The following is a 25,650-nucleotide window of genomic DNA, read 5'->3' on the forward strand; positions in this document are numbered from 1 at the left end:
CTCTGGAGTGCTGCTATGCAGTTGTTAAACTGCAGTTGTGTCCTGCCCCAGAGGTGGCTGCATTTCTGGAGCGAGTCTGATGCTCTCATTTTGCAAAGCACAACATTCCCAGTGCAAGGAAGCAGCATTTCAAGCAAGACCGCACAGCTGTTCCTGGTGGAGATTTCAGAACAACCCACAAAACCACCCTGCCTGTTCTGGGATTTGCCCCCAGCCCAGCGCCTGCTGGCCCCAGGGCTTTGGGGGTTTGCTCTGGATTGGGGGGGGGGGGTGGATACCCATGCAGTATGGCTCTGACCTGAACAGCTTTGTTATAGGCCCCATGGTGGGCTCCCAACAGCTGGTTTAAAGATTCTCGCTCCATTTTCCCAGCCTGAGAGGCTGCAGCATGAATAACCAAACACCAGGCCCTGACATAAGGCAGGAGGCCACATCCCTACCTGGGATAAGTGGGCCGAAGTGCAGGAAGTAGGGTGCAGGGGGTGCTGCAGGTTTGGGCATCCCAACCAGCCCTGGGTCCTGCTCGGCCACGGGCCCCCCACCATGCTTAGCCCCAGAGACTTGCCTAGTTGCCAGCCTGTGCCCGAGGGATCCACCACCAGGCCCCACCTTGCTGCCAGCCCCAGCTCTAGGGGCCATGGACAGGGACAAGGGTGTGCAGCTCAGCACGGCCAAGCCAAAACCAGCCTCATGGCCGATGGAGTCCATGGGGCAGCCCCCTGGCTGGTGTGCATCCGAGTGGCTCTGTTGCTCGCAATGAGGCTTGGCTGACTTGCGCCCACCAGGGACCCTGCCCAGCGTGTCAAGCTCCAGGCACCCTGCGGCACGAGGGGAGTTGGCTGAGGAGAGGTGGCCCCATGGGCAGTAACCAACCAAGCCCCATGTGCCTTCCCCAAGGGGCATCCAGGCTCCTGCCCCCTAAGGGGCCGTCTCTGGGGTAAGCTGGGACTCCGCTGTCCCTGACTCCTCAGGTCTGGAGCCTCTCCCCTGTGGCTGCCAGGGCACCGATCACAACGGGGAGGATGCTGGGGGTGAGCTGGGCTGAGCATCCCCCTCCCCCCCACTTGTCTCACACACACAGGCTGCCAGGCAGCGGGGGGGGGGGGGGGTGGAAATAACCCTCTCTCCCTGCTGGGGGCCGAGAGGTGAACAGCCCTTCAGCCAAAGGGCCTGTGCTCTGGTCACATAGGGACACGGTGCCAGAGCCAGGAAGGAACCAGGAATCCTGGCTCCCACCCCCACTCTACTCTAACCACTAGACCCCACTCCCCTTCCCCCCTCCCCCAGCTGGAGATAGGACTCAGGGGTCCTCACTCCCAGTTCTTCCCTGCTCTAACCACTAGACCCCACTCCCCTTCCCCCCTCCCCCAGCTGGAGATAGGACTCAGGGGTCCTCACTCCCAGTTCTTCCCTGCTCTAACCACTAGACCCCACTCCACTTCCCTCCTCCCCCAGCTGGAGATAGGACTCAGGGGTCCTCACTCCCAGTTCTTCCCTGCTCTAACCACTAGACCCCACTCCCCTTCCCTCCTCCCCCAGCTGGAGATAGGACTCAGGGGTCCTCACTCCCAGTTCTTCCCTGCTCTAACCACTAGGCCCCTCTCCCCTCCCAGAGCTGGGATAGGACCCAGGCGTCCTGGCTCCTTCTCTGTTGCTAACTTTCCCTGGCAGACTGGGGAAGGCTGCAGCCTCTCCGACGGGCCCCTGCCCCCCTTCTCCCGCAGCAGCGCGCCAGGGAGGGAAGGGGGCGGAGGGAACAATCTCCGTGGGAGGCGACTGGAACCAGCGCATTGTGAGATGCCCTTGCGCTGGCGGCGGCGCTTTTCCCCGGAGCCTGGCAGGGATCCTGCGCTCCCAGGCGCGAGCAGCCCCGGGGTGCCAGCCGCAGGGGCCCGGGCAGCTGGCCGGCCATGCAGCCCAGGCCCAGCCCCCGGGCAGGGGCCGGGCGCCAGCTCCGCTAGGAGCCCAGCCCCGGAGCGCGGCAGGTGGGGGCCCCCCGGCGCTGGGGCTTAGCGGGGAGCCGCGCCATGCGGGGTGCCCGCGAGGGGGGGCCAGCGCCCTGCCCGGGCGGCCGGGTCCCCGAGCGCCAGAAGTACTGGGCCGAGCTCTTCGACCAGCTGGACACCAACAAGGACGGGCGGGTGGACATCAACGAGCTGCGGGAGGGGCTGGCCCGGATGGGCATGAACGCCGGCTCCCACGCCGAACAGGTAGGCCGGGGACGTGGGGAGGGGCTGAGGCCCTCGGCCCAGGCAGGGAGCGTCGCGGTACAGTGGGGAAACTGAGGCACGGAGTAAGGGACTTGCACAGGGTCGCACAGTGAATCCGTGGCAGAGCTGGGTCTAGACCTTGACTCCCAGCCCCTCCCCATTCCCCAGCCAGAGCTGGGGCGAGAACCCAGGAGTTCTGGCTCCCAGCCCCCATTCCCCACCCTAAACTGGGAATAGAACCCAGGAGTCCTGGCTCCCAGTGCCCCCCTGCTGGACCCCACTGCTTTCTGCCTGGGAACTGCTGGCTCTCCAGTGTGGGGCTGGGAGGCACTGGGCAGCAGGAGCAAGGGGCAGAGCTGGCAATGGGCAGTGACGCTGGGAGCTACTCCCCTCCCCCTGGCCCCATTCCTGGGAAGGGGTGAGGCAGGATCCGCACCCTCTGTCCCCCAGCAATATTCAGGGGAACTCAGTGCCTCTCAGCAGCAGCCATCGGGCTGGGCGAGGTTGCTTTGGCCTCTGCGTGCCACTGGCTCCAGGTGTGGCTGGGCAGTGGGGTCCTGGGGCGCCACAGGGGGATCCTCTCTCCCCACTCCCTAAGACTTTGATCCCTAATTGTGCCCTGTGCCAAGGACAAGGAGCTGTCAGAGTCCTCTGGTGCTCAGTGAGTGGGAAGGTGGATCCCCCCCCCCCACTGGTACCCAAGCACGGACATGCTTGGTTGAGGGTGCACACAGAAGGGTGCGCACACCCCAAATCATGTGGGGGCCATGAGCACACGTAGGCTTGCAGGTGAGCACATGCATGATGGCACGCACCGACATGCGAACACGCATGGGGCATGTGAGCGCCCACACATCTGTTTGGGAATCTAGGCACAGCCACAGGTGTCTCCATGGGGGGACGTGAGCCCCACACTCACTTGTGTGTGGACAGGCACATCCAGGAGTCCTGGCGTCCTGTCTCCTCCCTTCCCAAAGGTGGGAGAGTAACCCAGGAGTCCTGGAGGCCTCCCAGTCTCCTTGCTAGTCGTACGCTAGCCCCCCACGAATGTGTATGTACAATCCCATTCACAAACAAGTGTGCATCTGCTCTCGTGGCCCCGTGTGGTCTCATGTTTGTGTACCCCGTGAAAGTGTGTGCACATCCCATTCACAAACGAGTGTGCCTCTGCTCTCTTGTGCATGCACCCTGGGAATGTGTGCGCACCGTTCCGTTCCCAAACAAGCGTGCATCTGCTCACAGGTCCCTGTGTGATCACGTGTGTGTGCGCCCCCCGTGAATGCATATGCACATTCACAAACAAGTGCACATCTGCTCACGTGCCCTCGTGAGTACACCTCTGTGCTGCTAGCCGGCACAATCTGCCAGGCCCAACCTGCAGCGGCGGGGGGCCGTGAGCAGTGGCTGGGAGGACATCCCCAGCTTGGATTGACTCTCTGGTGGGCTGAGTCTATTCTGTACCCCCAGTTCCACCCACCAGGCCAATTGTTTTGGCAGGACCCCAGGGAGGGCAGCATGACCGGGCATCCCTCTGCTTCGGAAGCCGAGAGCCGGGGGAAGCGTGGGGGGTGCAGAATGAAACATACAAACAAGCACGGGGAGGTATAAATAGGCGACTGCTCATGTCTCCAGCCTTATTTTTAGCCCGTTGCTTGTGGCCTCTTATCACAGAACCGCCGAGGTTGGGGAAGGAAGGGATCCGCCGGACCCCCCATGCCCCAGTCCATCGCCTGCCCCCAAGCCCTGCTCTCTCGCACTGCAGGCCCAAAGACCGTTCTGCCAAAGCCACGCAGCGGGTTAGGGGTAGTGACAGAAATTGAACCCAGGTCTCCTGACTCCCATCCCCCGCCCCTTTCCCTGGGCTTATGGCAGGACCCAGGAGTCCGGCTCTAGCCGCTAGACTCTACTCCCATCTCAAAGCTGGAAGTTGAACCCAGGAGTCCTGATGCCCAGCTTCTGGCTCTAACCACTAGCCCCTACTCCCCTCACAAAGGCGCCCAGCCACTTGCTCTAACCACTAGCTCCCACTCCCCTCTCTAAGCTGGGGAAAGAACCCAGGAGTCCTGATGCCCAGCCACTTGCTCTAACCACTAACTCCTACTTCCCTCACAAAGCTGGGGACAGAACCCAGGAGTCCTTACTCCAAGCCCTCGAGTACCTGTTTTCCAGCCTGCGCCTGGAAACGTCTCATAGAACAAGTGCCCCCGATGCGCCCTCATATCCACCCCCACTTCCCTGTCTCCTTCTCAGCCTCTCACATGAGCATCTGGGATGTGCGAATGAGCCGGACCGGCATGTGGAATGTAAACAGAACAGGCTGAAAATAGCGGGGCCTGAGCCAGGCCTGAACCAGGCCCTAATAATGAGACACGTGGCAAAGCCAGAGAGGCTGGCGTGGGGCGTGGACCCCTGCCCCACCACAAGGGCCCAGTGGGAGGGTGAGGAGGACAGAGTCTCCCAACCCCACTAGAAGTTAAGGCCTGGTGGAACCCAGATCCAAACCAAACCCAGTTCTGGAGGCCTTGGCGATGGGCAGCATAGCGCAGTGGTTAGAGCATAGGACTGGGTCAGGACCACTGGCTAGAGCTGGGGTGCTTGGAAGTCAGGACTCCTGGGTTCTAATTGAGGGGCAAGGCCCCCCCCTTTGTGCCTCAGTTTCCCCTGGTCTCCGGGCATTTTGTAGAGTGAGGTTTTGTGTGGTGGTGGAGACTTGCACCCTGACACTCAGCTTCCCACGGGGGTTGCTCAGAGGCCGGGTGTGTGAGGCAACCTCAGATCAGATCACGATACATCACAGCTCTGTCATTGTCAGGGGGAGGCGGCGGGGGTGGGGAGATGTTCCCTGAGCACACGGCCTTGGCTTTTCCAGCACAGCCCTGGTCCGGCCTCCTGCTCCTGCCCCCATTGGCTGTCTGGAGCTCCCAAGGGTGGGTAACGCCCAGTTGGGGCGAGGGGGGCAGTTGGCATCCAAGTGCCTGGGAATCTGTGCTGCGAACTCTGCTCTATGGATGCTTGCACAAGCACTCTTGCACACTCATGGCTCACATGCACCCTTGCACACTAGCTGTTTGCACAACTACCCTCCTGCCGACCAGCTCTCTCACAGAGTAACACATGCAACCAATCAGATATTTCCACAGGGGATACCCACCTTCTTACCCCCCCCCATCCACAGTGCCATCCACAGATGCCATCTGCCCTCTGCTCTAACCACTAGACCTCACTCCCCTCGCAGAGGCGGGGGTGGAATCCAGGTGTCCTGGCTCCCAGTCTCTCTCAGCAGTGGAAGTGGGCTGTCGGGGTAGCAGGTGCGGAAGGGAGGGGGCGGACTGGCCCTTCCTCACAGCTGTTGTCCCCCCCCCATGCCAGGAGATCCTGCGTGAGGGCGACACGGACCAGGATGGCGAGCTGGACTTTGAGGAGTTTGCGCGCTACCTGCAGGAGCGAGAGCGCAAGCTGCTGCTCATGTTCCACAGCCTGGACCGCAACAATGACGGTACTGCGCCCCCGCCCCCGCCCCCGCGCCGCCTCCCTTCTTCCCCACCCCCGCCTCCTGCCACCTCCCTTCCCCCCGCCCCCCTGCAACCTCCCTTCCCTCCCCCGCCCCCGCGCTGCCTCCCTTCCCTCTCCCACCCCCGCCTCCTGCCACCTCCCCTCCCCCCGCCCCCCTGCAACCTCCCTTCCCTCCCCCGCCCCCGCGCCGCCTCCCTTCCCTCTCCCACCCCTCTTCCTTCCATCCCTCCTCTCTCCTCCCCTGCCCGCCTGCAACCTCCCTTCCCTCCCCTGCCCCCCTGCAACCTCCCTTCCCTCCCCTGCCCCCTTCCTTCCATCCCTCCTCTCTCCTCCCCTGCCTCCCTGCAACTTCCCTTCCCACCCCCGCCCCCTTCCTTCCATCCCTCCTCTCTCCTCCCCTGCCCCCCTGCAACCTCCCTTCCCTCCCCCGCCCCCTTCCTTCCATCCCTCCTCTCTCCTCCCCCATCTCCTGCCACCTCCCTTCCCTCCCCCGCCCCCCTTCCTTCCATCCCTCCTCTCTCCTCCCCTGCCTCCCTGCAACTTCCCTTCCCTCCCCCGCCCCCTTCCTTCCATCCCTCCTCTCTCCTCCCCTGCCCCCCTGCAACCTCCCTTCCCTCCCCCGCCCCCTTCCTTCCATCCCTCCTCTCTCCTCCCCATCTCCTGCCACCTCCCTTCCCTCCCCTGCCCCCCTTCCTTCCATCCCTCCTCTCTCCTCCCCTGCCTCCCTGCAACCTCCCTTCCCTCCCCCGGCCCCCTTCCTTCCATCCCTTCTCTCTCCTCCCTGGCCCCCCTGCCACCTCCCTTCCCTCCCCCGCCCCCCTTCCTTCCATCCCTCCTCTCCCCCAACACCTCCCTTCCCTCCATACCTCCCCTCCCCTTCCCCCGCCACAGCCCCTCCCTCCCTCCCTTCCTTCCTGACTCTTCCACCAACCTCCCTCTCCCCCGCCTCTGCTCCCCCAACCTCCCCTCCCTTCTCCTTTCCATCCCTCCCCCACCCCTTCCTCCGCTGACTCCCTTCCATCCCCAACCCCCTGCCCACCCCCAGCTCCCCCTTCCATCCGTTCCTCCCTCCCCCGACTGCCCTCTCCCTTCTGTTCCGTTTCCTCCCCTGCATCTTGCCCCCTTTGGCGTTTCTTCCCCTCCCCCTTCTCTCTCTCTTGCCCCGCTTGCCCCAGGCCCTGCACTCAGTGGTGGGGGCCAGGATAGCTTGAGCCTGGGGATCCGGCTTGGGCTGCTTGTCTCCCCGCAGCCCCTGGGGAACAGAGAAGAGCCGGGACACGGTGAAATCTGCCCCACCCCCTGGGGCTACTGAGCTCCGTCCCCTCCTGCCCCCCCAGGAACACTGGGCCCTGCCCCCTCCTACTCCCTAGGGCCACCTTGCCATGGCCCCACCCAAACCCTGACGCTGCCCCAATCTGTCGCTGGGCATGGTGCTCGGATCCACCCCTACACCAGGACCTGGGAGCAGGGCCCCTGTGCCAGCTCTGTGCCAGCCAGGACCCCCTCTCCCTGGACTTTTCTTGGCCCCCATTGGATTGAGGGACCTGAGTGCCAGACAGGGCCTGTCTCTGTCCGTTCCTGCTTCCTTCCCTGGCTCCCTCGGCCTGCACCGTCCAGATCTGGCTCCCTCAAGGCCCCAGCCCCACACAGGCCCCTGGGGTTGCGAGGGACGGTCCTGGATGGGACAGCCCGGAGCCTGGCTCAGAACCGCCTGCGGCTGCTCCCCTCCCTGCTCACAGGCACCGAGCCCCTGATGCCAGCACCCCAGTCTCTGCCCACTGTGCCTCTCGCAGGAGCATCCCCTGCCCTGGGAAAGGGGGGGGGCGGAGTCTAGTGGTTAGAGCAGGGAGGTGAGGGGCTCCTGGCTTCTGTCCCTGGGGGTGGAAAGGAAGTGGGGTCTAGTGGTTAGAGCAGGGAGGTTCTTGGCTCTGGGAGTCAGGACTTCTGTTTCCAGCACCCTGATCGCTTCTGGGCACGACCATAACACACACCAGGCCCCTGCCTTCCGTGGTCTCGGCCTCCACCTCTCATCTGTGGCCTCCTTGCCGGACTGCCAGCCCGTGGGGTGCTCTTTTCATGGCCCTTGGGTCTGTCATGAGCCGGACTGAGTCCCGGCCAACTCGGCTCACGTGGCGAGGTGAGGGGGCAGGATGTTGGATTAGAAACAGCTTCCAGCCGGAGACGGATGGATCCGGGCTGGTGCCAGGGACTTAAACGTGCCCCAGGCACTTTGTTCCCACCCTACCTGGCTCTCTTTCCCCCCCAGTCAGGAGGTTGGGGAGAAGTGTGTTCCCCCTCCCCCAGCCCCTCTCCGCCCCGGCTCCCTGTTCCGGCCCTTTGGCTCAGCCCCCCGGTGCAGGGGCGGGGGGTTGCCGTTCCGTGTGTGGGCAGCAGGGAGATGAGAAGCAGGCGCAGCTGGCATCACGCCCTGGCAATTTTTAGCCTGGAGGGTGGGTGGCTTGTTAGTCCTCCCTATGCTGACACTGACAGCCAGGAGAGACACCGGCCCGGGGATAGCCCAGGCTCCCAGCCAGCGCCGGCAGTGCCCGGCTGCTGCCACGCTGCCCATGCCAACCAAGGCTGGGCCAGGTCTGTGCTTGGATGGGAGACCTCTAAGGAGCACGGAGTGATGCTGGGGGCCCGGAGTTGCTGCTTCTCTTCCCGGGTCAGGAATGAACCAGTCCGAGTGGGGCTTGTTAGGGGGCACTCTCCCCTGGTCCCCCGTGCAGTGCTAGGGGGCGCCGTGCTGGGGGGGAGCAGGAGAGGAGCTCTCTAGGGGGCGCTCTCCCCTGCTCTCAGTGCTACCCCAGCGTGGCACTAGGGGGCGCTGTGCTGTGGGGAACAGCAGGGGCTCACTAGGAGGCGCTCTCCCCTGCACTCAGTGCTACCCCAGCATGGCACTAGGGGGCGCCGTGCTGTGGGGAACAGAAGGGGCTCACTAGGGGGCGCTCTCCCCTGCACTCAGTGCTACCCCAGCATGGCACTAGGGGGCGCTGTGCTGTGGGGAACAGAAGGGGCTCACTAGGGGGCGCTCTCCCCTGCACTCAGTGCTACCCCAGCGTGGCACTAGGGGGCGCTGTGCTGTGGGGAACAGAAGGGGCTCACTAGGGGGCGCTCTCCCCTGCACTCAGTGCTACCCCAGCATGGCACTAGGGGGCGCTGTGCTGTGGGGAACAGAAGGGGCTCACTAGGGGGCGCTCTCCCCTGCACTCAGTGCTACCCCAGCGTGGCACTAGGGGGCGCCGTGCTGTGGAGACCAACAGGGGCTCACTAGGGGGCGCTCTTCCCTGCACTCAGTGCTACCCCAGCGTGGCACTAGGGGGCGCTGTGCTGTGGAGACCAACAGGGCTCACTAGGGGGCGCTCTCCCCTGCACTCAGTGCTACCCCAGCGTGGCACTAGGGGGCGCTATGCTGGGGGGAACAGAGCAGGGACTCGCTAGGGCTCTGGTCACCAACCAGTAGATCTTGGAGCATCCCACGGGTGAACCTGACTGGTCTGACCAACAGGTTATCAAGTGCCGGCATTTCAGCTGTCCCTGCCCCCACTGCTGCGCATCTCTTGCCCTTTGCCTGTGAGCTGCCCCTCCCCCGGGGAGCCTCCTGCTTTCTGGGCAGAGGAGGGGCGCTGATGTCCGGGTGCCCCCTCTTCCATCCTGTATCCTGTCTCCACAGTGCAGAGAGGGGGCACAACAGGACTCGGGAGGGAGTTTGCTGGCAGCTTTAGGAAGTGGTCCAGGGCCGGGGTGAGCCTGCCTTAGCCCCACTGCACCACCAACCAGGAGCCACCAGCAGGGCCCCGCTGGAGCCCACATCCCAACCTCCTACCCTCGTCATGAACCCCCTCCTGCCCCCCAAACCCCTGCCCTAGCCCTGAGCATCCTGCATCCAAACATCCTCCCACAGCCTGCACCTAGAGCCCCCTCCGGTACCCCAACTACCTGCCCCAAGCTCAGCTCAGAGCCCCTCACACTCCAAATCCCTTAATCCAGGCCCAGAGCCTGCACCCCCAACCCTTTGCCCCAGCCTGATGAAAGGCAAGAGAGGGAGCGTGGAGTGACCGGGGCGGGGCCTCAGAGAAGGGGCGGGGCCTCAGAGAAGGGGCGGGAAGGAGGCGGGGCCAGGGTATTTATATTTGAGGTAGATCTTGGATTGCACCTAAATTCAAAAAGTGATCTTGGGCTCAAAAATTTTGGAGACCCTGCAGCTAGGGGGCGCTCTCCCCTGGCTCTCAGCATGGCACTAGGGGGCGCTGTGCTGCGGGGTGGGGGCAGCCCTCCTGTCCCACTGAGGGCTGGCCCCCAAGAGGTGCCATATTGCAGTGACAGTCTGGGCAGCGGCTGCCGATTCTGGAGCACTTTGGCAAGTGACGTGGGTGTAACTGGCCGGGTTCCCTGCTTGGATTCCACTGACCTCAGCTCTCCGCCGCGGTTCCGTCTTGGCTCCGGATTAGCCTTGGCGCCCTGTGCTGCAGAGCAGCGCGGCTGCATGCGGGCAGATGGCCCCCGCACCCCACCCCAGAGGTAGCCGCATCTCCCGATTAGGCTTGAAAGGATCCCGATGTCGCCCTGTGTGGGGAAAGCGCTTGGAGTTGAAAGTTGTTTTAAGCTTTTATCTGGCACAGAGCTACTATGGTAACCGGGATATTAGAATTGATGAGACACAGAGATGGAGCTTAGGTGCTAATTATCATTCTCGTTACCATAGCGTCTGAATGCCCCATCGGCCCCCTCTTCCTGAGGGGGAAACTGAGGCACTGAGCGCTACAGGAGTCTGTGGCTTGGGAACTGAATTGAACCCAGCCCTGCCAAGTCCCAGGCCTGGACTCCCAGCCTTGGGCCACCCTTCCTGCCCGTGCGGGGGATGCTGTGGCTGGATGGGGAGAGGTTCATTGTTGCCTCTCTGGGCTGGGGGTAACTGGGACCCTATGGCCTGGGAGTGGCTCAGTGCATGGGTGGGGCTGGCCCACGGTGAATGCCTGGAAGGGTGGGGGTGGCAGAGAGATGGGGCTGGCACAGCGTGAGTGGATGGGACTGAGGTGGGGGGGGGGATTCCTGGAAGGATAGGGGTGGCAGGCGTGGGTTGCCGTGGGGTGGGTGGACGGGGCTGGCACAGGATGAGGTGGGGGGATGGACGTGGCAGAGGGTGGGTGGGGGGCTGGGGCTGGGCTGGCGTGGGGTGGGGGGATGGGGCTGACAGGTGGATGCCTGGAAGGAAGGAAGGGAGTGGCAGACGTGGGTTGCCGTGGGGTGGGTGGACGGGGCTGGCACAGGATGAGGTGGGGGGATGGACGTGGCAGAGGGTGGGTGGGGGGCTGGGGCTGGGCTGTCGTCGGGTGGGGGGATGGGGCTGACGGGTGGATGCCTGGAAGGAAGGGAGTGGCAGACGTGGGGGAAGGGGTTTGGCTGGCAGGGGGTGGGTGCACGGGGCTGGCACAGGATGAGGTGGGGGGATGGACGTGGCAGAGGGTGGGTGGGGGGCTGGGGCTGGGCTGTCGTCGGGTGGGGGGATGGGGCTGACGGGTGGATGCCTGGAAGGAAGGGAGTGGCAGACGTGGGGGAAGGGGTTTGGCTGGCAGGGGGTGGGTGCACGGGGCTGGCACAGGATAAGGTGGGTGCGTGGACGAGGCAGAAGACGGGCGGGCAGATGCTACCGCAGCAAAGCAGAACAGCCCCTGGCCTCCCTCTGTGCCTCGTGCCACGCAGTCGGCCAACTTCCCGGGGCCGGATCGTGCGCCGCCCCCTCTCTGCGCGTGGCCCCCGCGGCTCCATGCCCTGGGACCGCAGCCCGTCCCCCGCTGGGCTCCCTGCTGCCGGCTGGACTCAGGGGCCGAGAGACACGTCCCCAGCCACTGGGAATGAGCCAGGGATTAACCCTACGGGACTTAATTCTCCTAACTGCCCTGAGCCCCTTATGTAAGAGCTCTCCAGAGCCCCTGGGGGCCAGCACGGGGGGGGGGATCACGGAGGCCTGTGGGTGGTTGATCTTGGCCCTGTGGGCCCCTCTCCATCCCCTGGGCAGGGGCATGGGGGTCCAGGGCAGGGGCTGGCTGTCCATGCGCGTGGCTGGGCGGGGGTCTGGCTGTTACACGGCGGGGGTGGGGCGGTGACTCGCTGCCCCCAGTTAAATGCGTTTCTCTCCCCTTTGCCCTTCGCTTCCTCGTCTCTCCCCGGGGAAGGTGTTTTCTCAGCCCCCCCCCCCCCCCCACTTTCTGTTTGTCTCACTCTCTCCCAGACAGGATTCACTCTGATTCCCCCCCCATCCCCAACCCCTGCTCCGTCCCACTCCCCCCCCCACTGTCCCATTCCTTCTGTGACCACCCCACCCCCTACTTTCCCCCCACCTTGGTTGCTGTGCCCCCCAGCTTCTGCACGCCTCTACCCAGAGGCACCCGCCAATGTGGCTGGGGGGCAAAGGGGCGGGTGCACGGGCATGGGGCTCTGTGCAGGGCCGGAGACCCGTGTGCTCACACTCCTTGTGCACACCCACACTCGTGTCTACACGTGTACGTGTGCCCACCCCTGGATCGGGACTTGCGCCTGGAGCCCAGCTGGGGAATCTCCTCCCTTCCCGTCCTCTCTTGTGACCCTCCCACCCACCTGGGACCCCCGAAGGACTCCAGCTGCTGAGTCCAGTGCTGTGGGGCTGAGCCAGGGCTGGGGGGGGGGCGGTGCCCCCAGTCCTGCGTGACAGGGATCCCTGTTCCTCCCCTAGTGGCCAGCTCCCGGCACCTGGCGAGTCCACTGGCTGCAGCCTGGATTCCCCCCCCCCCACCAGCCAGACCCCTGTTCCACCCCCTTCTCTTTCTTTCTTCCAGGTGGGACACCGGCACCCACTTCTGGGGGGCTCGTTGCAGGAACCTAAGTGTGGGGTAGGCAGATTCCTCCCCCCCATACAGAATGCACTCCCCCCCCCCCCCCATCCCAGCTCTGCTTGCTGATCTCCCTGGGCATGCAGCATGGGGGGGGGGGCATACAAACCAACCCCCCCCCCCCACCTTGTCATCTCCCTGCCTGCTGTTCTGCGATGCCCCTGTCTGAAGCTCTCTAACCGGGTAGACCCCCCCCCACGTACTCTGCCCCGCCTGCCTGCCCCCCCCCCCCACCCTGCTGACCTGCGCCGCCCCTTTGCTTGTACCCAGGCCAGATCGATGTGTCCGAAATCCAACAGACATTCCACAGCCTCGGCGTCTACATCTCCCTGCAGCAAGCGGAGAAAATCCTGAACAGGTGAGACCTGGGGCCCCCCAATCCGCCCGTACGCCTCCCCCCCTCGTCCCCCGGCCGCCCACTCGCAGCCCCAGCCAGGTCAGTCTGCGTCAGTGCTGGGGGCCCGAACTGCTGGGTTCAGTCTCCTGCTCTGGGAGGGGAACGGGGACTAGGGGTTAGAGCAGGGGCTAGGGGCATCGACTCCTGGGTTCTGTCCCCATCTCTGGGAGGGGAACGGGGACTAGGGGTTAGAGCAGGGGCTAGGGGCATGGACTCCTGGATTGTCTCCTGCTCTGGGAGGGGAGTGGGGACTAGTGGATAGAGCAGGGACTAGGGGCCCCAGCTCCTGGGTTCTGTTCTCAGCTTTGCCCTTGATTCCCAGGATGGGATGAGATCGGGGGGGGGGGGGGGGGTAGTTCTCTGTCCCAGCTCCCCCTGCTGTGACTTGGGGAGAATAAACCTGCTTCCTGTCTTGGCGGCTGAGTGTCTGTGCCCAGGGCTGGGGTGTGGCCAGCAGCGGGGCTGGGGCGGGTCCTGTGGGGCGCCCCTCACCCTGGGTGTGTCTCTGGTCTGCCTGGCAGCATGGACAAGGACGGCACCATGACCATCGACTGGCTCGAGTGGAGAGACCACTTCATCCTCAACCCGCTGGAGAACATGGAGGAGGTCGTCCACTACTGGAAGCACTCCATGGTGAGGGGGAGCCGCTCCCGGAGAGCCCAGGTCTCCCCCCGTTCCCCCCAGGGGCCGGCACCCACCGGCTTGTGTCACCTGGCCGGGGCCGCCCGAGACAGGGAGGTGCCTGGCGGGGCTGGAACCGGGGGACCCAGCAGTGGGAGGGGAGGGTGGCTACGAACCCTGGGATTATACCTGGCTCCGAGTGGAGTGGATGGGTTAGAGCCAGGTTCTGGGAAGGGAGCCTAGTGGTTAGAGCAGGGGCCTGGGAGCCAGGACTCCTGGGTTCTCTCCCCATCTCTGGGATGGGAGTGGGATCTAGTGGTTAGAGCAGAGGCCTGGGAGCCAGGACTCCTGGGTTCTCTCCCCATCTCTGGGATGGGAGTGGGATCTAGTGGTTAGAGCAGAGGCCTGGGAGCCAGGACTCCTGGGTTCTCTCCCCATCTCTGGGATGGGAGTGGGATCTAGTGGTTAGAGCAGAGGCCTGGGAGCCAGGACTCCTGGGTTCTCTCCCCATCTCTGGGATGGGAGTGGGATCTAGTGGTTAGAGCAGAGGCCTGGGAACCAGGACTCCTGGGTTCATTTCCTGACTCTGGGCGGGGCCCGGGTCAAGGGGGCGGGGCCAGTGGCGCCAGGACTCCTGGGTTCTGTCCCTGCCACTAAGGGCAGAGCCGTCTCTTGCTCTCGGTCTGTCGGCGGCCCAAGGGGAGCAGCCCAGCGGGTCTCTCCAGACTGAGCAGCGCCCTGCCCCCCTTTCCCCAGGGAGCCATGGCCTACCCCCTCCGGGGCCGGGGCAGCTGGGAGGGGGCCAGCCCTGCGAGGGCTGTTTCCCTGCTGGGCTAATCTCACCAGTGACCCACACCGGCTGAGATTTACTGTTTATATTTAAACGTGATTGATAGGGGGCGGGTCAGACCAGCGCAGCCGGGCCTCCAGCCTCCTGGGTTCTATCCCCAGCTTCAGGAGAGGAGTGGAGACCAGTGGTTAGAGCGGCGGGTGGGGGAGGGGAGCCCCTGCCCCTCCCCGTGTCTGTTTCCAGCGGCGACTGCTGCCTGCATGGGGAGGGGGTGCTGGGCGAGCAACCCAGGGGGTGGGGAGGGGGGTCTGTGGGGGCATCCCATTTAGCAATTAACATTTTGGGGGGGCCACAGGGAGGCAGGGCACCCTCCGAGTGCTACCATGAGAACATAAGAAGGGCCGTACTGGGTCAGACCAAAGGTCCATCTAGCCCAGTAGCCTGTCTGCCGACAGTGGCCAACACCAGGTGCCCCAGAGGGGGTGGACCGAAGACAATGATCAAGCGATTTGTCTCCTGCCATCCCTCTCCAGCCTCTGACAAACAGAGGCCAAGGACACCATTTTATCCCCTGGCTAATAGCCTTTTATGGACCTAACCTCCATGAAATTATCCAGCTTCTCTTTAAACTCTATTATAGTCCTAGCCTTCACAGCCTCCTCTGGCAAGGAGTTCCACAGGTTGACTACACGCTGTGTGAAGAAGAACTTTCTTTCATTAGTTTTAAACCTGCTCCCCATTCATTTCATTTGGTGTCCTCTAGTTCTTCTATTTAGGGAACTAATAAATAACTTTTCTTTATCCGCCCTCTCCACACCACTCATGATTTTATAGACCTCTCTCATATCCCTCCTCAGTCTCCTCTTCTCTAAGCTGAAAAGTCCCAGTCGCTTTAACCTCTCCTCATAAGGGACCTGTTCCAAACCCCTCATCATTTTAGTTGCCCTTTTCTGAACCCTTTCCAAGGGTGCCATGAGGCATCGATGTCTGTTCCCCTTCCCCCGTGCCTCAGTTTCCCCTCCCTGCAACGGCCGGATGAGCTAGAGGACAGAGCGGCTCTGCCCAAGTCCCTCCTCCACCACAAGCCCTCTAATCTCATTAGCAGGATTTCTAGGAGGCTTTATTGCCTGCCCAGCCCTTCCCACCCTCTCTCACCTTCTCCCACTCGCCACCCAGCCATGGAGGAGCCCTCGTCCGCCGCAGGGCGCCCGGCTGGTGCGTGCCCCACCGTGCTCCGCCGGGCCGCTCTCAGTGGGCTCCCCAGAGTCCAGGCGCTGGCCCAGCTGTGGGAGGCTGAACAGAGACACCTCGGGGGCTTGGGATCTGTCCTGGGGGATCCCCAACGGGTAGGATGTGGGGTTATTCATCCCCAGGGGCGTCTTTCTCTGTCTGTCCGTGCCCCACTTCTAGCCAGCCGGGATTATTAAAACCCCTGCTTGTGGCAGGCCGGGGTTCCCCATGGGTCCAGCGATTAGAGCCGGGAGCGGGGGAGGGGAGCTAGGAGTCAGGACTCCTCGGTTTTTATCCCCGGAGGGCGTGGGGACGAGGGAATTAGAGCAGAGAGAGGGGAGAACTCAGGGGTCTCCCCAGCTCTGTCATAGTCTCCATGCGCTGTGCCGGCCGAGTCCCGGCCTGGCGCCGTGCCTCAGTTTCCCCATAGCGCAGGTGACTGGTGGTAGTGTTGGGGAGGGGTACCTTCCCCCTGGGCCCCGGCCAAAATCTGAATTGCTAATTCGGGGGCCCCTGTAACACAGCCATGGGGCCAGGGATTCTCCTGCCACCTGGCTCCCCCCAGCTGCAGGTGACCCCCTTCCCCGGCTCATGAACGGTCTGGGGGCAGCTGCAACGGGGAGCGGAGCTGGGGGAAGGGAGTGAGTGTCCTTGGGGAGAGCCAAGGTGGGGATGGGCTCTGGGAGTCCTTTATTGGAAAACCTAGTCGCCTGTTATCAGGGCGCCCCCCCCCCCACCTGCCCCATGGCCTTGTGGGCTCCTGTCGGGGGAGCCCCGCTCGCTCGCTCCCTGGAGGTGTGAGACGTGGTGACCGGCCAAGGTAAATTGACCCAGATCATGAACAAGTCCCAGGCTCCCGGTAGCATGGGGTTGGGTTGGCAGGAGGGAGAAGAGGCTTTTCCCCACCGGAGGGCCCTGGTTCCGATCCAGCCCTGGGTCAGGGGGACTGGCTGGCTCTGGGGGGGCAGGGAACAAGCCATGGGGCTTCCCAGCTCCAACCCAGCCCCCGGCTGCTGTGCCCAAACAGCATCACCCTTCTCTGGCGCCCATGTGCGGTTCTGGCCCCTTCCCCAGTAGAGGGAAAGCGTCGCTCTCCCATGCCACCCATCCAGCACCAGCTGCCATGCCAGGGGACCAGGCAGCAGCGCCCTCATGGGCACCACAGGCCGAATTGTACTGTACCCTACCACCTGGAGTCCTGGGTTCTGTTCCTGGCTCTGCCATTCGGCATACCCTCCATGCCTCAGTTTCCCCATCTGTAGGTGGGTCCTGTTACTGACCTCCTTGGTAAAGCGCTTTGAGGTCAGCTGATAGCAGCCCAGTGGTGCTGTTCTTTAGGGGGTTTCCTTCCAGGGCTCTGGCTATTCCTGGGGGTCCTGGTTCTGATCCACTCACCCCCCTCCCCATCTCCCCTGGCAGGTCCTGGATATCGGGGAGTGCCTTACCGTGCCTGACGAATTCTCCGAGAAGGAGAAGAAGACGGGGATGTGGTGGAAGCAGCTGCTGGCAGGCGCCATGGCAGGAGCCGTCTCCAGAACCGGAACCGCCCCCTTGGACCGGCTTAAAGTTTTCATGCAGGTAAATAAAAAAAATAGGCCCCCGAATTCTGTGGCTATTGGGAAGCGGGCCTTCTGCATCTGGGCAGCCTGGCCGTGCAGTGGCGCCCGTGGGCATCTGCGGGCATGGAATAGAGCAGCACCTGGGGATTGGGCAGAGAGTGCCAATGAGAGGCATTGCAGAAGGACAGGCAGGGGGAGGGGTTGGAGATGGGCAGCGAGCCCAGTTGAGGGCCCCCACCCCAGAAGTGGCCCCATTTCCGCTCTGAACGCGCAGGCTTGGGACAACCTCCTTGTGCCCCACCCCAGAGGCGGCCGCATTCCAGGAGGCCGGGGCGAGGCTGGGCCACATCCCACCCCGCCCAGGCAGGGTCCCCTCCCCGGGGCACTGATGCTGCAGCCTCTCCGGCACAGGTTCATGCCTCCAAGACCAACCACATGAATGTGTTTGGGGGGCTGAAAGGCATGATCCAGGAAGGGGGCGTCCGCTCGCTGTGGCGCGGCAACGGAATCAACGTGCTGAAGATTGCGCCCGAGTCGGCCATCAAGTTCATGGCCTACGAGCAGGTGGGTGTGGGGAGTGTGGAGCTATGGCGGGGGGGGGGGATGTGGGGGGGGGGTGCAAAGCCAGGGAACGAACCCAGGAGTCCTGGCTCCTAGTTCCCCTAGTCTAACCCACTAGATCCCTCTCCCCTCCCAGAACCAAGGCATCTTGGCTCCCAGTTCGAGTCCCAAGCCCCTCTGAATGCAGACAGCCCCCCCCCACCCCACCCCCAAGACCGTTCCTTTGGACTACAGCTTTTGCCCACTAGAAGGTGGGGCGGGGACTGCAAACTGGAAAATGCCTTCTGGGCACAGGCGATTGATCTATTGTTTCTCATCCCAGATCAAGCGTGGGATCCGCGGCCAGCAGGAGACGCTGCGGGTGCAGGAGAGATTTGTGGCCGGCTCGCTGGCCGGCGCCACCGCTCAGACAATCATTTACCCCATGGAGGTGAGGCCCCTGCGGATGCCGAGCCACCGCCAGGGAGCACATAGCCAGGGTTTGCATCCAGCGTGGTAGCTACTGCCCTGCCTCCTTTGAAAGTTCTCCTGCCCGGTGTGAAAGCAGGGACTTGCGGTGTTGTTGGAGGAATGGCGAAGGCACAGGCCTGCTGTTCGTAAGAGCTGAATTCAGGCCCCAGCTCTGCCAATGCCTGGCTGCGTGACCTTGGGCATGTCCCTCAGCATCCTGGCCTCAGTTTCCCTCGCTGCACAATGGGGGTAATAGCAGCATGAGCCGTGTCCTGCCTGAGGCTAAATACAGTGACGATTGGGAAGGATCAGAGATAAGTACCCCAGGCAATGTAGGAGGTGCGCACTTGGACTGCGTTCGGATCCCAATGTGGCGCTAGAGGGCTCTGACCCAGTGCTGATCCGGATGCCCCTGTAGGGCACTAGCCGGTGCTGTGCTGCAGGGTGGGGGGCACAGGAGGGGGTACTCTCCTCTTGCAATTGGCTAGATGCCAGCTGGAGAAATGCCCCCTTCTCCCCCATCCTCCCAATGATTTTGTGGTCCAGTACTAAGCTGCTCTGTCAAACCGTTTGCCTGCCCCACCCCAGAGGCGGCTGCATTTCAGTGTTGGGCAAGCCAGTGCTGCACTGCTAGCCCGTGGCCGTGCCCCACCCCAGAGGCGGCTGCATTTTAGTGTTGAGCAAGCCAGTGCTGCACTGCTAGCCCGTGGCCGTGCCCCACCCCAGAGGCGGCTGCATTTCCATGGTGCCCCTTATCACGGTCCTTAAGGAATCTGTCCCCCAGGTGCTGAAGACCCGGCTGACCCTGCGGAAGACGGGCCAGTACGCAGGGATGGCGGACTGCGCAAAGAAGATCCTACGGAAGGAGGGACTCCGGGCCTTTTACAAGGGCTACCTGCCCAACGTGCTGGGCATCATCCCCTACGCCGGCATCGACCTGGCTATCTACGAGGTCAGGGCCAGAGGCGCACGGGCCTGCAAGCCGGGCGGAGCCTGTTTGCACATAAGCTCCTCCCCCACGGTTGGAAGTAGGGGGCTGCGAGTGGACCCATTTGTCACATGCTGGAGTCCTGACTTACAGACCCGTCCCACTCTAACCATTAGACCCTGCTCTCCTCCCAGAGCTGGGAGTAGACTCTAGGAGTCCTGACTCCCATTCTCCTCCCCTGCTCTAACCACTAGACACCACTTCCTCCCCCCCCCCCCCCAGAGCTGGGGGTAGAATCTAGAAGTCCTGACTCCCATTCTCCTCCCCCGCTCTTACCACTAGACACCACTTTCCCTCTCCTCCCCTGGAGCTGGGGGTAGAATCTAGGAGTCCTGACTCCCATTCTCCCCCCTGCTCTAACCACTAGACCCCACTCCTCTCCCAGAACTAGGGGGAGAGCCCAGGGATCCTCACTTTGAGTCCCCCGGCAGCCTACCATCCCTGGCATCCACCCAGTACTCCCATCCCTCTGCTGGAACCCCCCAGCCCTGGCATCCATCCACCCCTCGTCAGCTCTGCTCTCCTCCTCCCTGCAGACGCTGAAGAACATGTGGCTTCAGAAATACAGCTCGCACACCGCCGACCCAGGCATCCTGGTGCTCCTGGCCTGCGGCACAGTGTCCAGCACCTGCGGGCAGATCGCCAGCTACCCCCTGGCCTTGGTGAGGACCCGGATGCAAGCCCAAGGTGAGATGGGGCGGGGGGGGGGGGGGCGCCAGCAGTGGCCCAGATATCACAGGGCTGGGTGTGGCCTCAGGATGCAAAAGCAGCGAGATCCCAGGAGTTGACCCGGTGCATTATGGGTTCGGCGAACATCCCGTTGGACCAGTGATCCAGTCCCCATACAGCCAGGGAGAGGCGGGATCAGCAGCAGCCGCGGTGCCCGGCTGCCTCCTCTCCAGACTGGGGCCGTGACTGAGGGAGAGATGGGGTCTCCCTCGCCGTGCCCAGGGGGCGCTCGGCCCCTTCCCCACTGCACTTCTCCTGGACCAGTGCCAGGGCAGATCCGTGGGGTGGGGGCGAGTTTAGTGTAAGTCAGTGTCAGCCCTGGGACACGCCCTCCCTGTGCAGCATCGCCGCGCCCAGAGGCCGTGCCTCTCCCCAGACGCAGCTGCATTTCCATGCGGAGTGAGCCGTCCCTGTGCTGCGTGGCTGTACGGCTGATACCGGATGCATTCACCACATTTGGGGCTTTCTGCCTGGCTCCCTGCTCGACCTTATGCTTTGCCCCCCATTGGCCCTATGGCAATGCCTCCGAGCCACCTGCTGTGGGGCAGAGCTCCCTAAAAACTGGGGTAGGGAAAGTCCCCTCTGCAGGGAGATTTTTTGGGGTCACCTCCCGTTCCCCCATAGCCTGAGTGTAACTGAGCCTCAGGCCCTGAGAGTGGGGGTCGGGTGAAGGTGACCATAATGGGCAGGACCTGACCGGGACCCCTTCTCCCCCCAGCCTCCATAGAGGGTGCCCCCCAGCCCACCATGCTGGGGCTCTTCAGGCATATCCTGTCGCGGGAAGGGGTGCTGGGCCTGTACCGGGGCATCGCCCCCAACTTCATGAAGGTGATCCCGGCCGTCAGCATCAGCTACGTGGTCTACGAGAACATGAAGCAGCTGCTGGGCGTGACGTCCAGATGAACCCGCTGCCCCTGCAGGCAAGGATGCCCCCCCCCCCCCACCCGCCCTCCCACGCTGCACTTTGGAGCCGGCTGGCGCAAGAGCGGGGCCGGGAAGTGCCGGAGCTGGGGGCCTCCGGAGACGCTGCGAGAGCTCAGCTGTACCCAACCCCCGGCCCCCCTCCCATGCCGGCAGGACTGCGCCGGGCCAGGGGACCAAACCCTGGAGCAGGCCCGGGGGGGAAGGAGGAACCCTTCAGCCTGACTGCCAGGCGGAGCACGTCTGCTGGGGGCAGCTTGGCCAGGGGTGGGCGAGGAGCAGAGCCGGGGCATGGGGGGGTTAAGACAAGGCTGAAGTTTCGGCTTTTTTGAGTTTGAGACTCTCCAACCCCCTCCCCCAGTTTTGCGGAGGGGGCGTCGCTCCTGGACGTGCATGACACACGCACGGCCCCGTTCCCTGCATGCTGCACATTTCCTGCACGCGGGAGGGGGGGGGGGCTTTGCTGCACCCCCTCCACAAGCACTTGCTGACATTTCACTGCCAGTGGATTCCAGTAGAGACTCCTCCATTCAGCACCCCCAATGGCACCGACACTGGATCCCCCCGGGGAAACCCCCCCAATCAGCACCGACACTGGATCCCACCGGGGAAACCCCCCCAATCAGCACCCCCAGCTCAGCACCGACACTGGATCCCCCGGGGAAACCCTCCAATCAGCACCCCCAGCTCAGCACCGACACTGGATCCCCCGGGGAAACCCTCCAATCAGCACCCCCAGCTCAGCACCGACACTGGATCCCCCGGGGAAACCCTCCAATCAGCACCCCCAGCTCAGCACCGACACTGGATCCCCCCGGGGAAACCTCCCCCGATCAGCACCGACATTGGATCCCACCGGGGAAACCCTCCAATCAGCACCCCCAGCTCAGCACCGACACTGGGTCCCCCGGGGAAACCCTCCAATCAGCACCCCCAGCTCAGCACGGACACTGGATCCCACCGGGGAAACCCCCCCAATCAGCACCGACATTGGATCCCACCGGGGAAACCCTCCAATCAGCACCCCCAGCTCAGCACCGACACTGGATCCCACCGGGGAAACCCTCCAATCAGCACCCCCAGTTCAGCACCGACACTGGATCCCCCCGGGGAAACCCTCCAATCAATACCCAAACTGGATCCCAGTGGAGAGGCCTCCAATCAACACTCCCAACTCAGCCCTACCACTGGGGAAACCCTCCGATCAGCACCACCGCTGCACCCCATTGGAGAGTCCGCCACTAGCCATTTCCCTTCCCCCACCCAGACTTCCAGTGCTGCCACTGGATCCCACTGGGGGCCGCCTCCTGCCGAGAGGAACGCCCCCCCCAAATAGCGTTACAAGATCCCAGCTGGAACTGCCGCAGCTCCCCCTCAACCCAGGCACTGCCCGGTTCATCCAGGGGGCTGCACCCTAAAACACCAGTGCCCAGACAGGAGCCGGGGCCCTACCTCTGCAGAGACCTTCCTTGCCACCCCACACCCGCTTCCCGTGAAGTCCGAGCTAGCAGCCTGCCCTGCCCCCCTTGCCACCCACTGTCTCCGTGTCCCTGCCTGGGGAGGAGACTTGGCACTGGTTAGCCCCCCCCTTCTCCTCTGGGCGGCCTCCCCTGCATGCACCGAACAGCTCTCCCCCTGCACAGCACAGGAGGCCCCCTGGCCTGCCAGCAACGGGTGGGACAGGGCTCAGGCACGGCATGCTGAGCAGAGGGGGCAGGGCCGTGCTGGGGAGAGGGACGCAGCCTGAGCCACACAACTGGCTGGAGGGGGGTCAGCGAGGGCTGGTGGCCCCAGGGAGTCAAGGCCAGGCCATTGATTACCCCAGGGGACGGATTCCAGGGCCGTTGGGGGTGAGCTTCCACCCAAGCAGGAGGCAGTGTGGGGCATGCCCAGCCCAGGATGCTGACTGTGTTATCCAGCAGGGGGCAGTATGGGGCATGCCCAGCCCAGGATGCTGACTGTGTTATCCAGCAGGGGGCAGTATGGGGCATGCCCAGCCCAGGATGCTGACTGTGTTATCCAGCAGGGGGCAGTGTGGGGCATGCCCAGCCAAGGATGCTGACTGTGTTATCCAGCAGGGGGCAGTGTGGGGCATGCCCAGCCCAGGATGCTGACTGTGTTATCCAGCAGGGGGCAGTGTGGGGCATGCCCAGCCCAGGATGCTGACTGTGTTATCCAGCAGGGGGCAGTGTGGGGCATGCCCAGCCCAGGATGCTGACTGTGTTATCCAGCAGGGGGCAGTGTGGGGCATGCCCAGCCCAGGATGCTGACTGTGTTATCCAGCAGGGGGCAGTATGGGGCATGCCCAGCCCAGGATGCTGACTGTGTTATCCAGCAGGGGGCAGTATGGGGCATGCCCAGCCCAGGATGCTGACTGTGTTATCCAGCAGGAGGCAGTGTGGGGCATGCCCAGCCCAGGATGCTGACTGTGTTATCCAGCAGGGGGCAGTATGGGGCATGCCCTGCCCCGCCTCACCACACCATGTTGGCCTATCCATCCAGCAAGGGGCCGTATGGGGCATGCCCAGCTGTGCTGACCTATCCCACCCAGCATGATGCACCCAGCAGCCCCCCTTTGCACACAGGCCAGAGGAGCCCATCCAGCAGGGGGCAGGATATGCAACTCCAGCCCTGCCCTCTCCCCCCCCCCCCCAACCAGCACATGGCTGGGTAGGTATTGACAGTCCATCCAGCAGGGGCAGCATCACAACCCCCCCACCCCACTCCCCCACCCCAACCTTGGGCCGCGGAGCCGTTCTAAACTTCACCCACCTGCATGCGCCCTGGACCCGTTGTTCCAGCTTGGGGCCTATGTCCATCGCTAAGGGGCAGCGCCCCCCCCCCCCATCAGCTCCCCTGGGACACCCACTGTGGATAGCGCCTGCCTGTTTTGCACTAGGCTGGATTTAACTTGGGCCTATTATGGACGCTGCCTGGATTTCTATGAACCTTGTGAAGCCCCCCCCCCCCAATATTGAGACGGGGATTCTCCCCCCCAACACACAAACACGCACACTGGCTGGGGAGGGCAGCTCCTACAGCCAGAAGCGGCAAGGGCTAATATTCTTGTGGTGGTGTTCTTTTGGGTAGGGGGGCGGTTAGGTCGTCTGGCTGTGGGCTCCCCCCAGGTCCCTTGGGTCTCTTCCTGTCACCGCAGCGGCCATCTAGCCCCCGCCTCCAGCCTCGGACGCAGACGTTCTTCCACATCAAACCTTGGCCGGCCGGCCCCTCTCCCGGCCTGCTGACGCCAGCTCTGAGCCAAGGCCAGGCGCGGGATTGATAGAGAACACGCTAGCCCTGGGAAGCGGGGGATGTCCCACACTGCCAGGTGGAAGGGGCGGCCGGTAGATAAGAACAGCCAGGCTGGCTCAGCCCAATGGTCCATCTTGCCCAGTGTCCTGCCAGATGCCTCTGAGGAAACAAACAGAACCAGGAAAAGAACAGAATCAGGAAATTGGCGAGTGATCCCTGCGCCCGGCCTCGCTGCTTAATTTGTAACAAGAGAGCTGCTGGGCTCAGGCAATTGTTTTACTTTCATAACGGACGTGGCAAACCTGGAGGTGCCGGGCTCTGAGATGCCAGGCCCGGAGGTGCCAGGTCTGAAGGTGCCGGGCTCTGAGATGCCGGGCCCGGAGGTGCCAGGTCTGAAGGTGCCAGGCTCTGAGATGCCAGGCCCGGAGGTGCCAAGTCTGAAGGTGCCGGGCTCTGAGCTGCCAGGCTCTGAGCTGCCAGGGCTCACAGCTGCTGAGCTGCCAGGCCCAGCTGGGCTCTGAGCTGCCAGGTCTGGAGGTGCCGGGAAGAGGAGGGGGATCCAGGTAGTGAGCTTGCCCAGTAAAGGAGAAAGGAGGGTGGTTCGCCCTCCCCCTGGCCATTGGCTGGGACCAAACCTGGGACCTCTGGAGCCCGAAGCCGGCACGCTTGCTAACTGAGGCAAAGGGCCAGCTTGCCTAGCTGGCCGGCAGCAGCACGCACCTATGCTGCTGTGCAAAGTCTGTCCCCTAGCGGGCACCAGAGAGCAAGCACCTTCCAGGGACACCCCCAGGAAATACGGCAGGGTGAAGAAGGTGCCTTGTGGGGGCTGGAAGGCTCCCCCCCCCATAGTGAGCGTGGGGGGATGTGTAAGGGGGGGGCAAAAGGACGACAGGACTGGCTGCGGGGAGGGGCCTGGTACCAGAAGGGAGGAGCAGGTGTGGCGGAGCCGAGAACTGGGGAAGTTGTGACAGGGATGGGGAAGGGACCCATGTGGGGCAGGGGAGGTTGGCAGGACATTGCAAACTCCCGGCAGTGTTGGGCCTTTATTATTATTTTAATCTTATTTAATTCCCCCACCCCCCCCCATTGGAGGTGTGAGTGATGAGTGGCGCAGGGCTGGGGAGACAGTAGGAGGCAGAGGCAGGTTGGGGGGGGGGAGGCAGAGACAGGTTGTGTGTGGGGGGGAGGCAGAGACAGCCCCCCACTGTGGGGCAAACAGGCTTCCCAAGGGGCCATTGGTCCCTCTCCAGTAGGGGGCACTGAGAGCCCCCAGGCCCTGGGGAGGGGTAGAGGTCGCCAGCCTCGCCATTCCCGCAGGAGCCAGGGACGCCTGCCCCCATGACGGCACCAGTCCTTCCCCCAGCTGCTTTGCTCCGTGGTGCCTTGCCGGGCAGCCCAGTCCGACCAGGTGGGAAGAACACGGCACTCGCCCCCTCTCGGCAGGGCCAGGCCTGCCTCGCGCCTGGCTCTTGCATGTGCTGGCTGGCAGGCCCGGCTCTGTGCCCCGGGGGGCTGCTGCTTTAAAGGGAAAAAAGAGCTAATAAAAGTTTTCTAAACTTT

General features: G+C 63.6%; 1 protein-coding gene across 4 annotated transcripts; it reads left to right on the forward strand.

The window, feature by feature from the left end:
• The first annotated feature begins 1,793 nt into the window (after positions 1 to 1,793).
• SLC25A23 (solute carrier family 25 member 23) lies at positions 1,794 to 25,650 on the forward strand. 4 transcript variants are annotated; one of them, XR_012896652.1, is made up of 11 exons: positions 1,794 to 2,210; positions 5,580 to 5,706; positions 12,863 to 12,950; positions 13,511 to 13,622; positions 17,050 to 17,208; positions 17,601 to 17,753; positions 18,073 to 18,180; positions 18,985 to 19,152; positions 19,725 to 19,875; positions 20,636 to 24,428; positions 24,534 to 25,650. XR_012896652.1 is itself a non-coding variant. In XM_075902318.1 (10 exons), the coding sequence occupies exons 1-10, from the start codon at positions 2,028 to 2,030 to the stop codon at positions 20,818 to 20,820; spliced, it is 1,434 nt and encodes a 477-aa protein (XP_075758433.1). In that variant the 5' UTR covers positions 1,794 to 2,027; the 3' UTR covers positions 20,821 to 25,650. The 4 variants fall into 4 exon arrangements, 3 of the variants coding, with proteins under 3 accessions (XP_075758433.1, XP_075758434.1, XP_075758435.1); XM_075902318.1 differs by having other exon boundaries at positions 20,636 to 25,650; XM_075902319.1 differs by lacking the exons at positions 1,794 to 2,210; positions 5,580 to 5,706 and adding an exon at positions 12,541 to 12,592 and having other exon boundaries at positions 20,636 to 25,650.

The sequence above is a fragment of the Pelodiscus sinensis genome, chromosome 19 (assembly GCF_049634645.1).
Source record: "Pelodiscus sinensis isolate JC-2024 chromosome 19, ASM4963464v1, whole genome shotgun sequence".
Lineage (NCBI taxonomy): Eukaryota > Metazoa > Chordata > Testudines > Trionychidae > Pelodiscus > Pelodiscus sinensis.

Coding starts and splice junctions, on each gene's coding strand:
- SLC25A23 (XM_075902318.1), top strand. CDS start 2,028: ATGCGGGGTGCCCGCGAGGGGGGGCCAGCGCCCTGCCCGGGCGGCCGG. Junction 2,211..5,579: donor CCGGCTCCCACGCCGAACAG/GTAGGCCGGGGA, acceptor CCCCCATGCCAG/GAGATCCTGCGTGAGGGCGA. Junction 18,181..18,984: donor CAATCATTTACCCCATGGAG/GTGAGGCCCCTG, acceptor TCTGTCCCCCAG/GTGCTGAAGACCCGGCTGAC.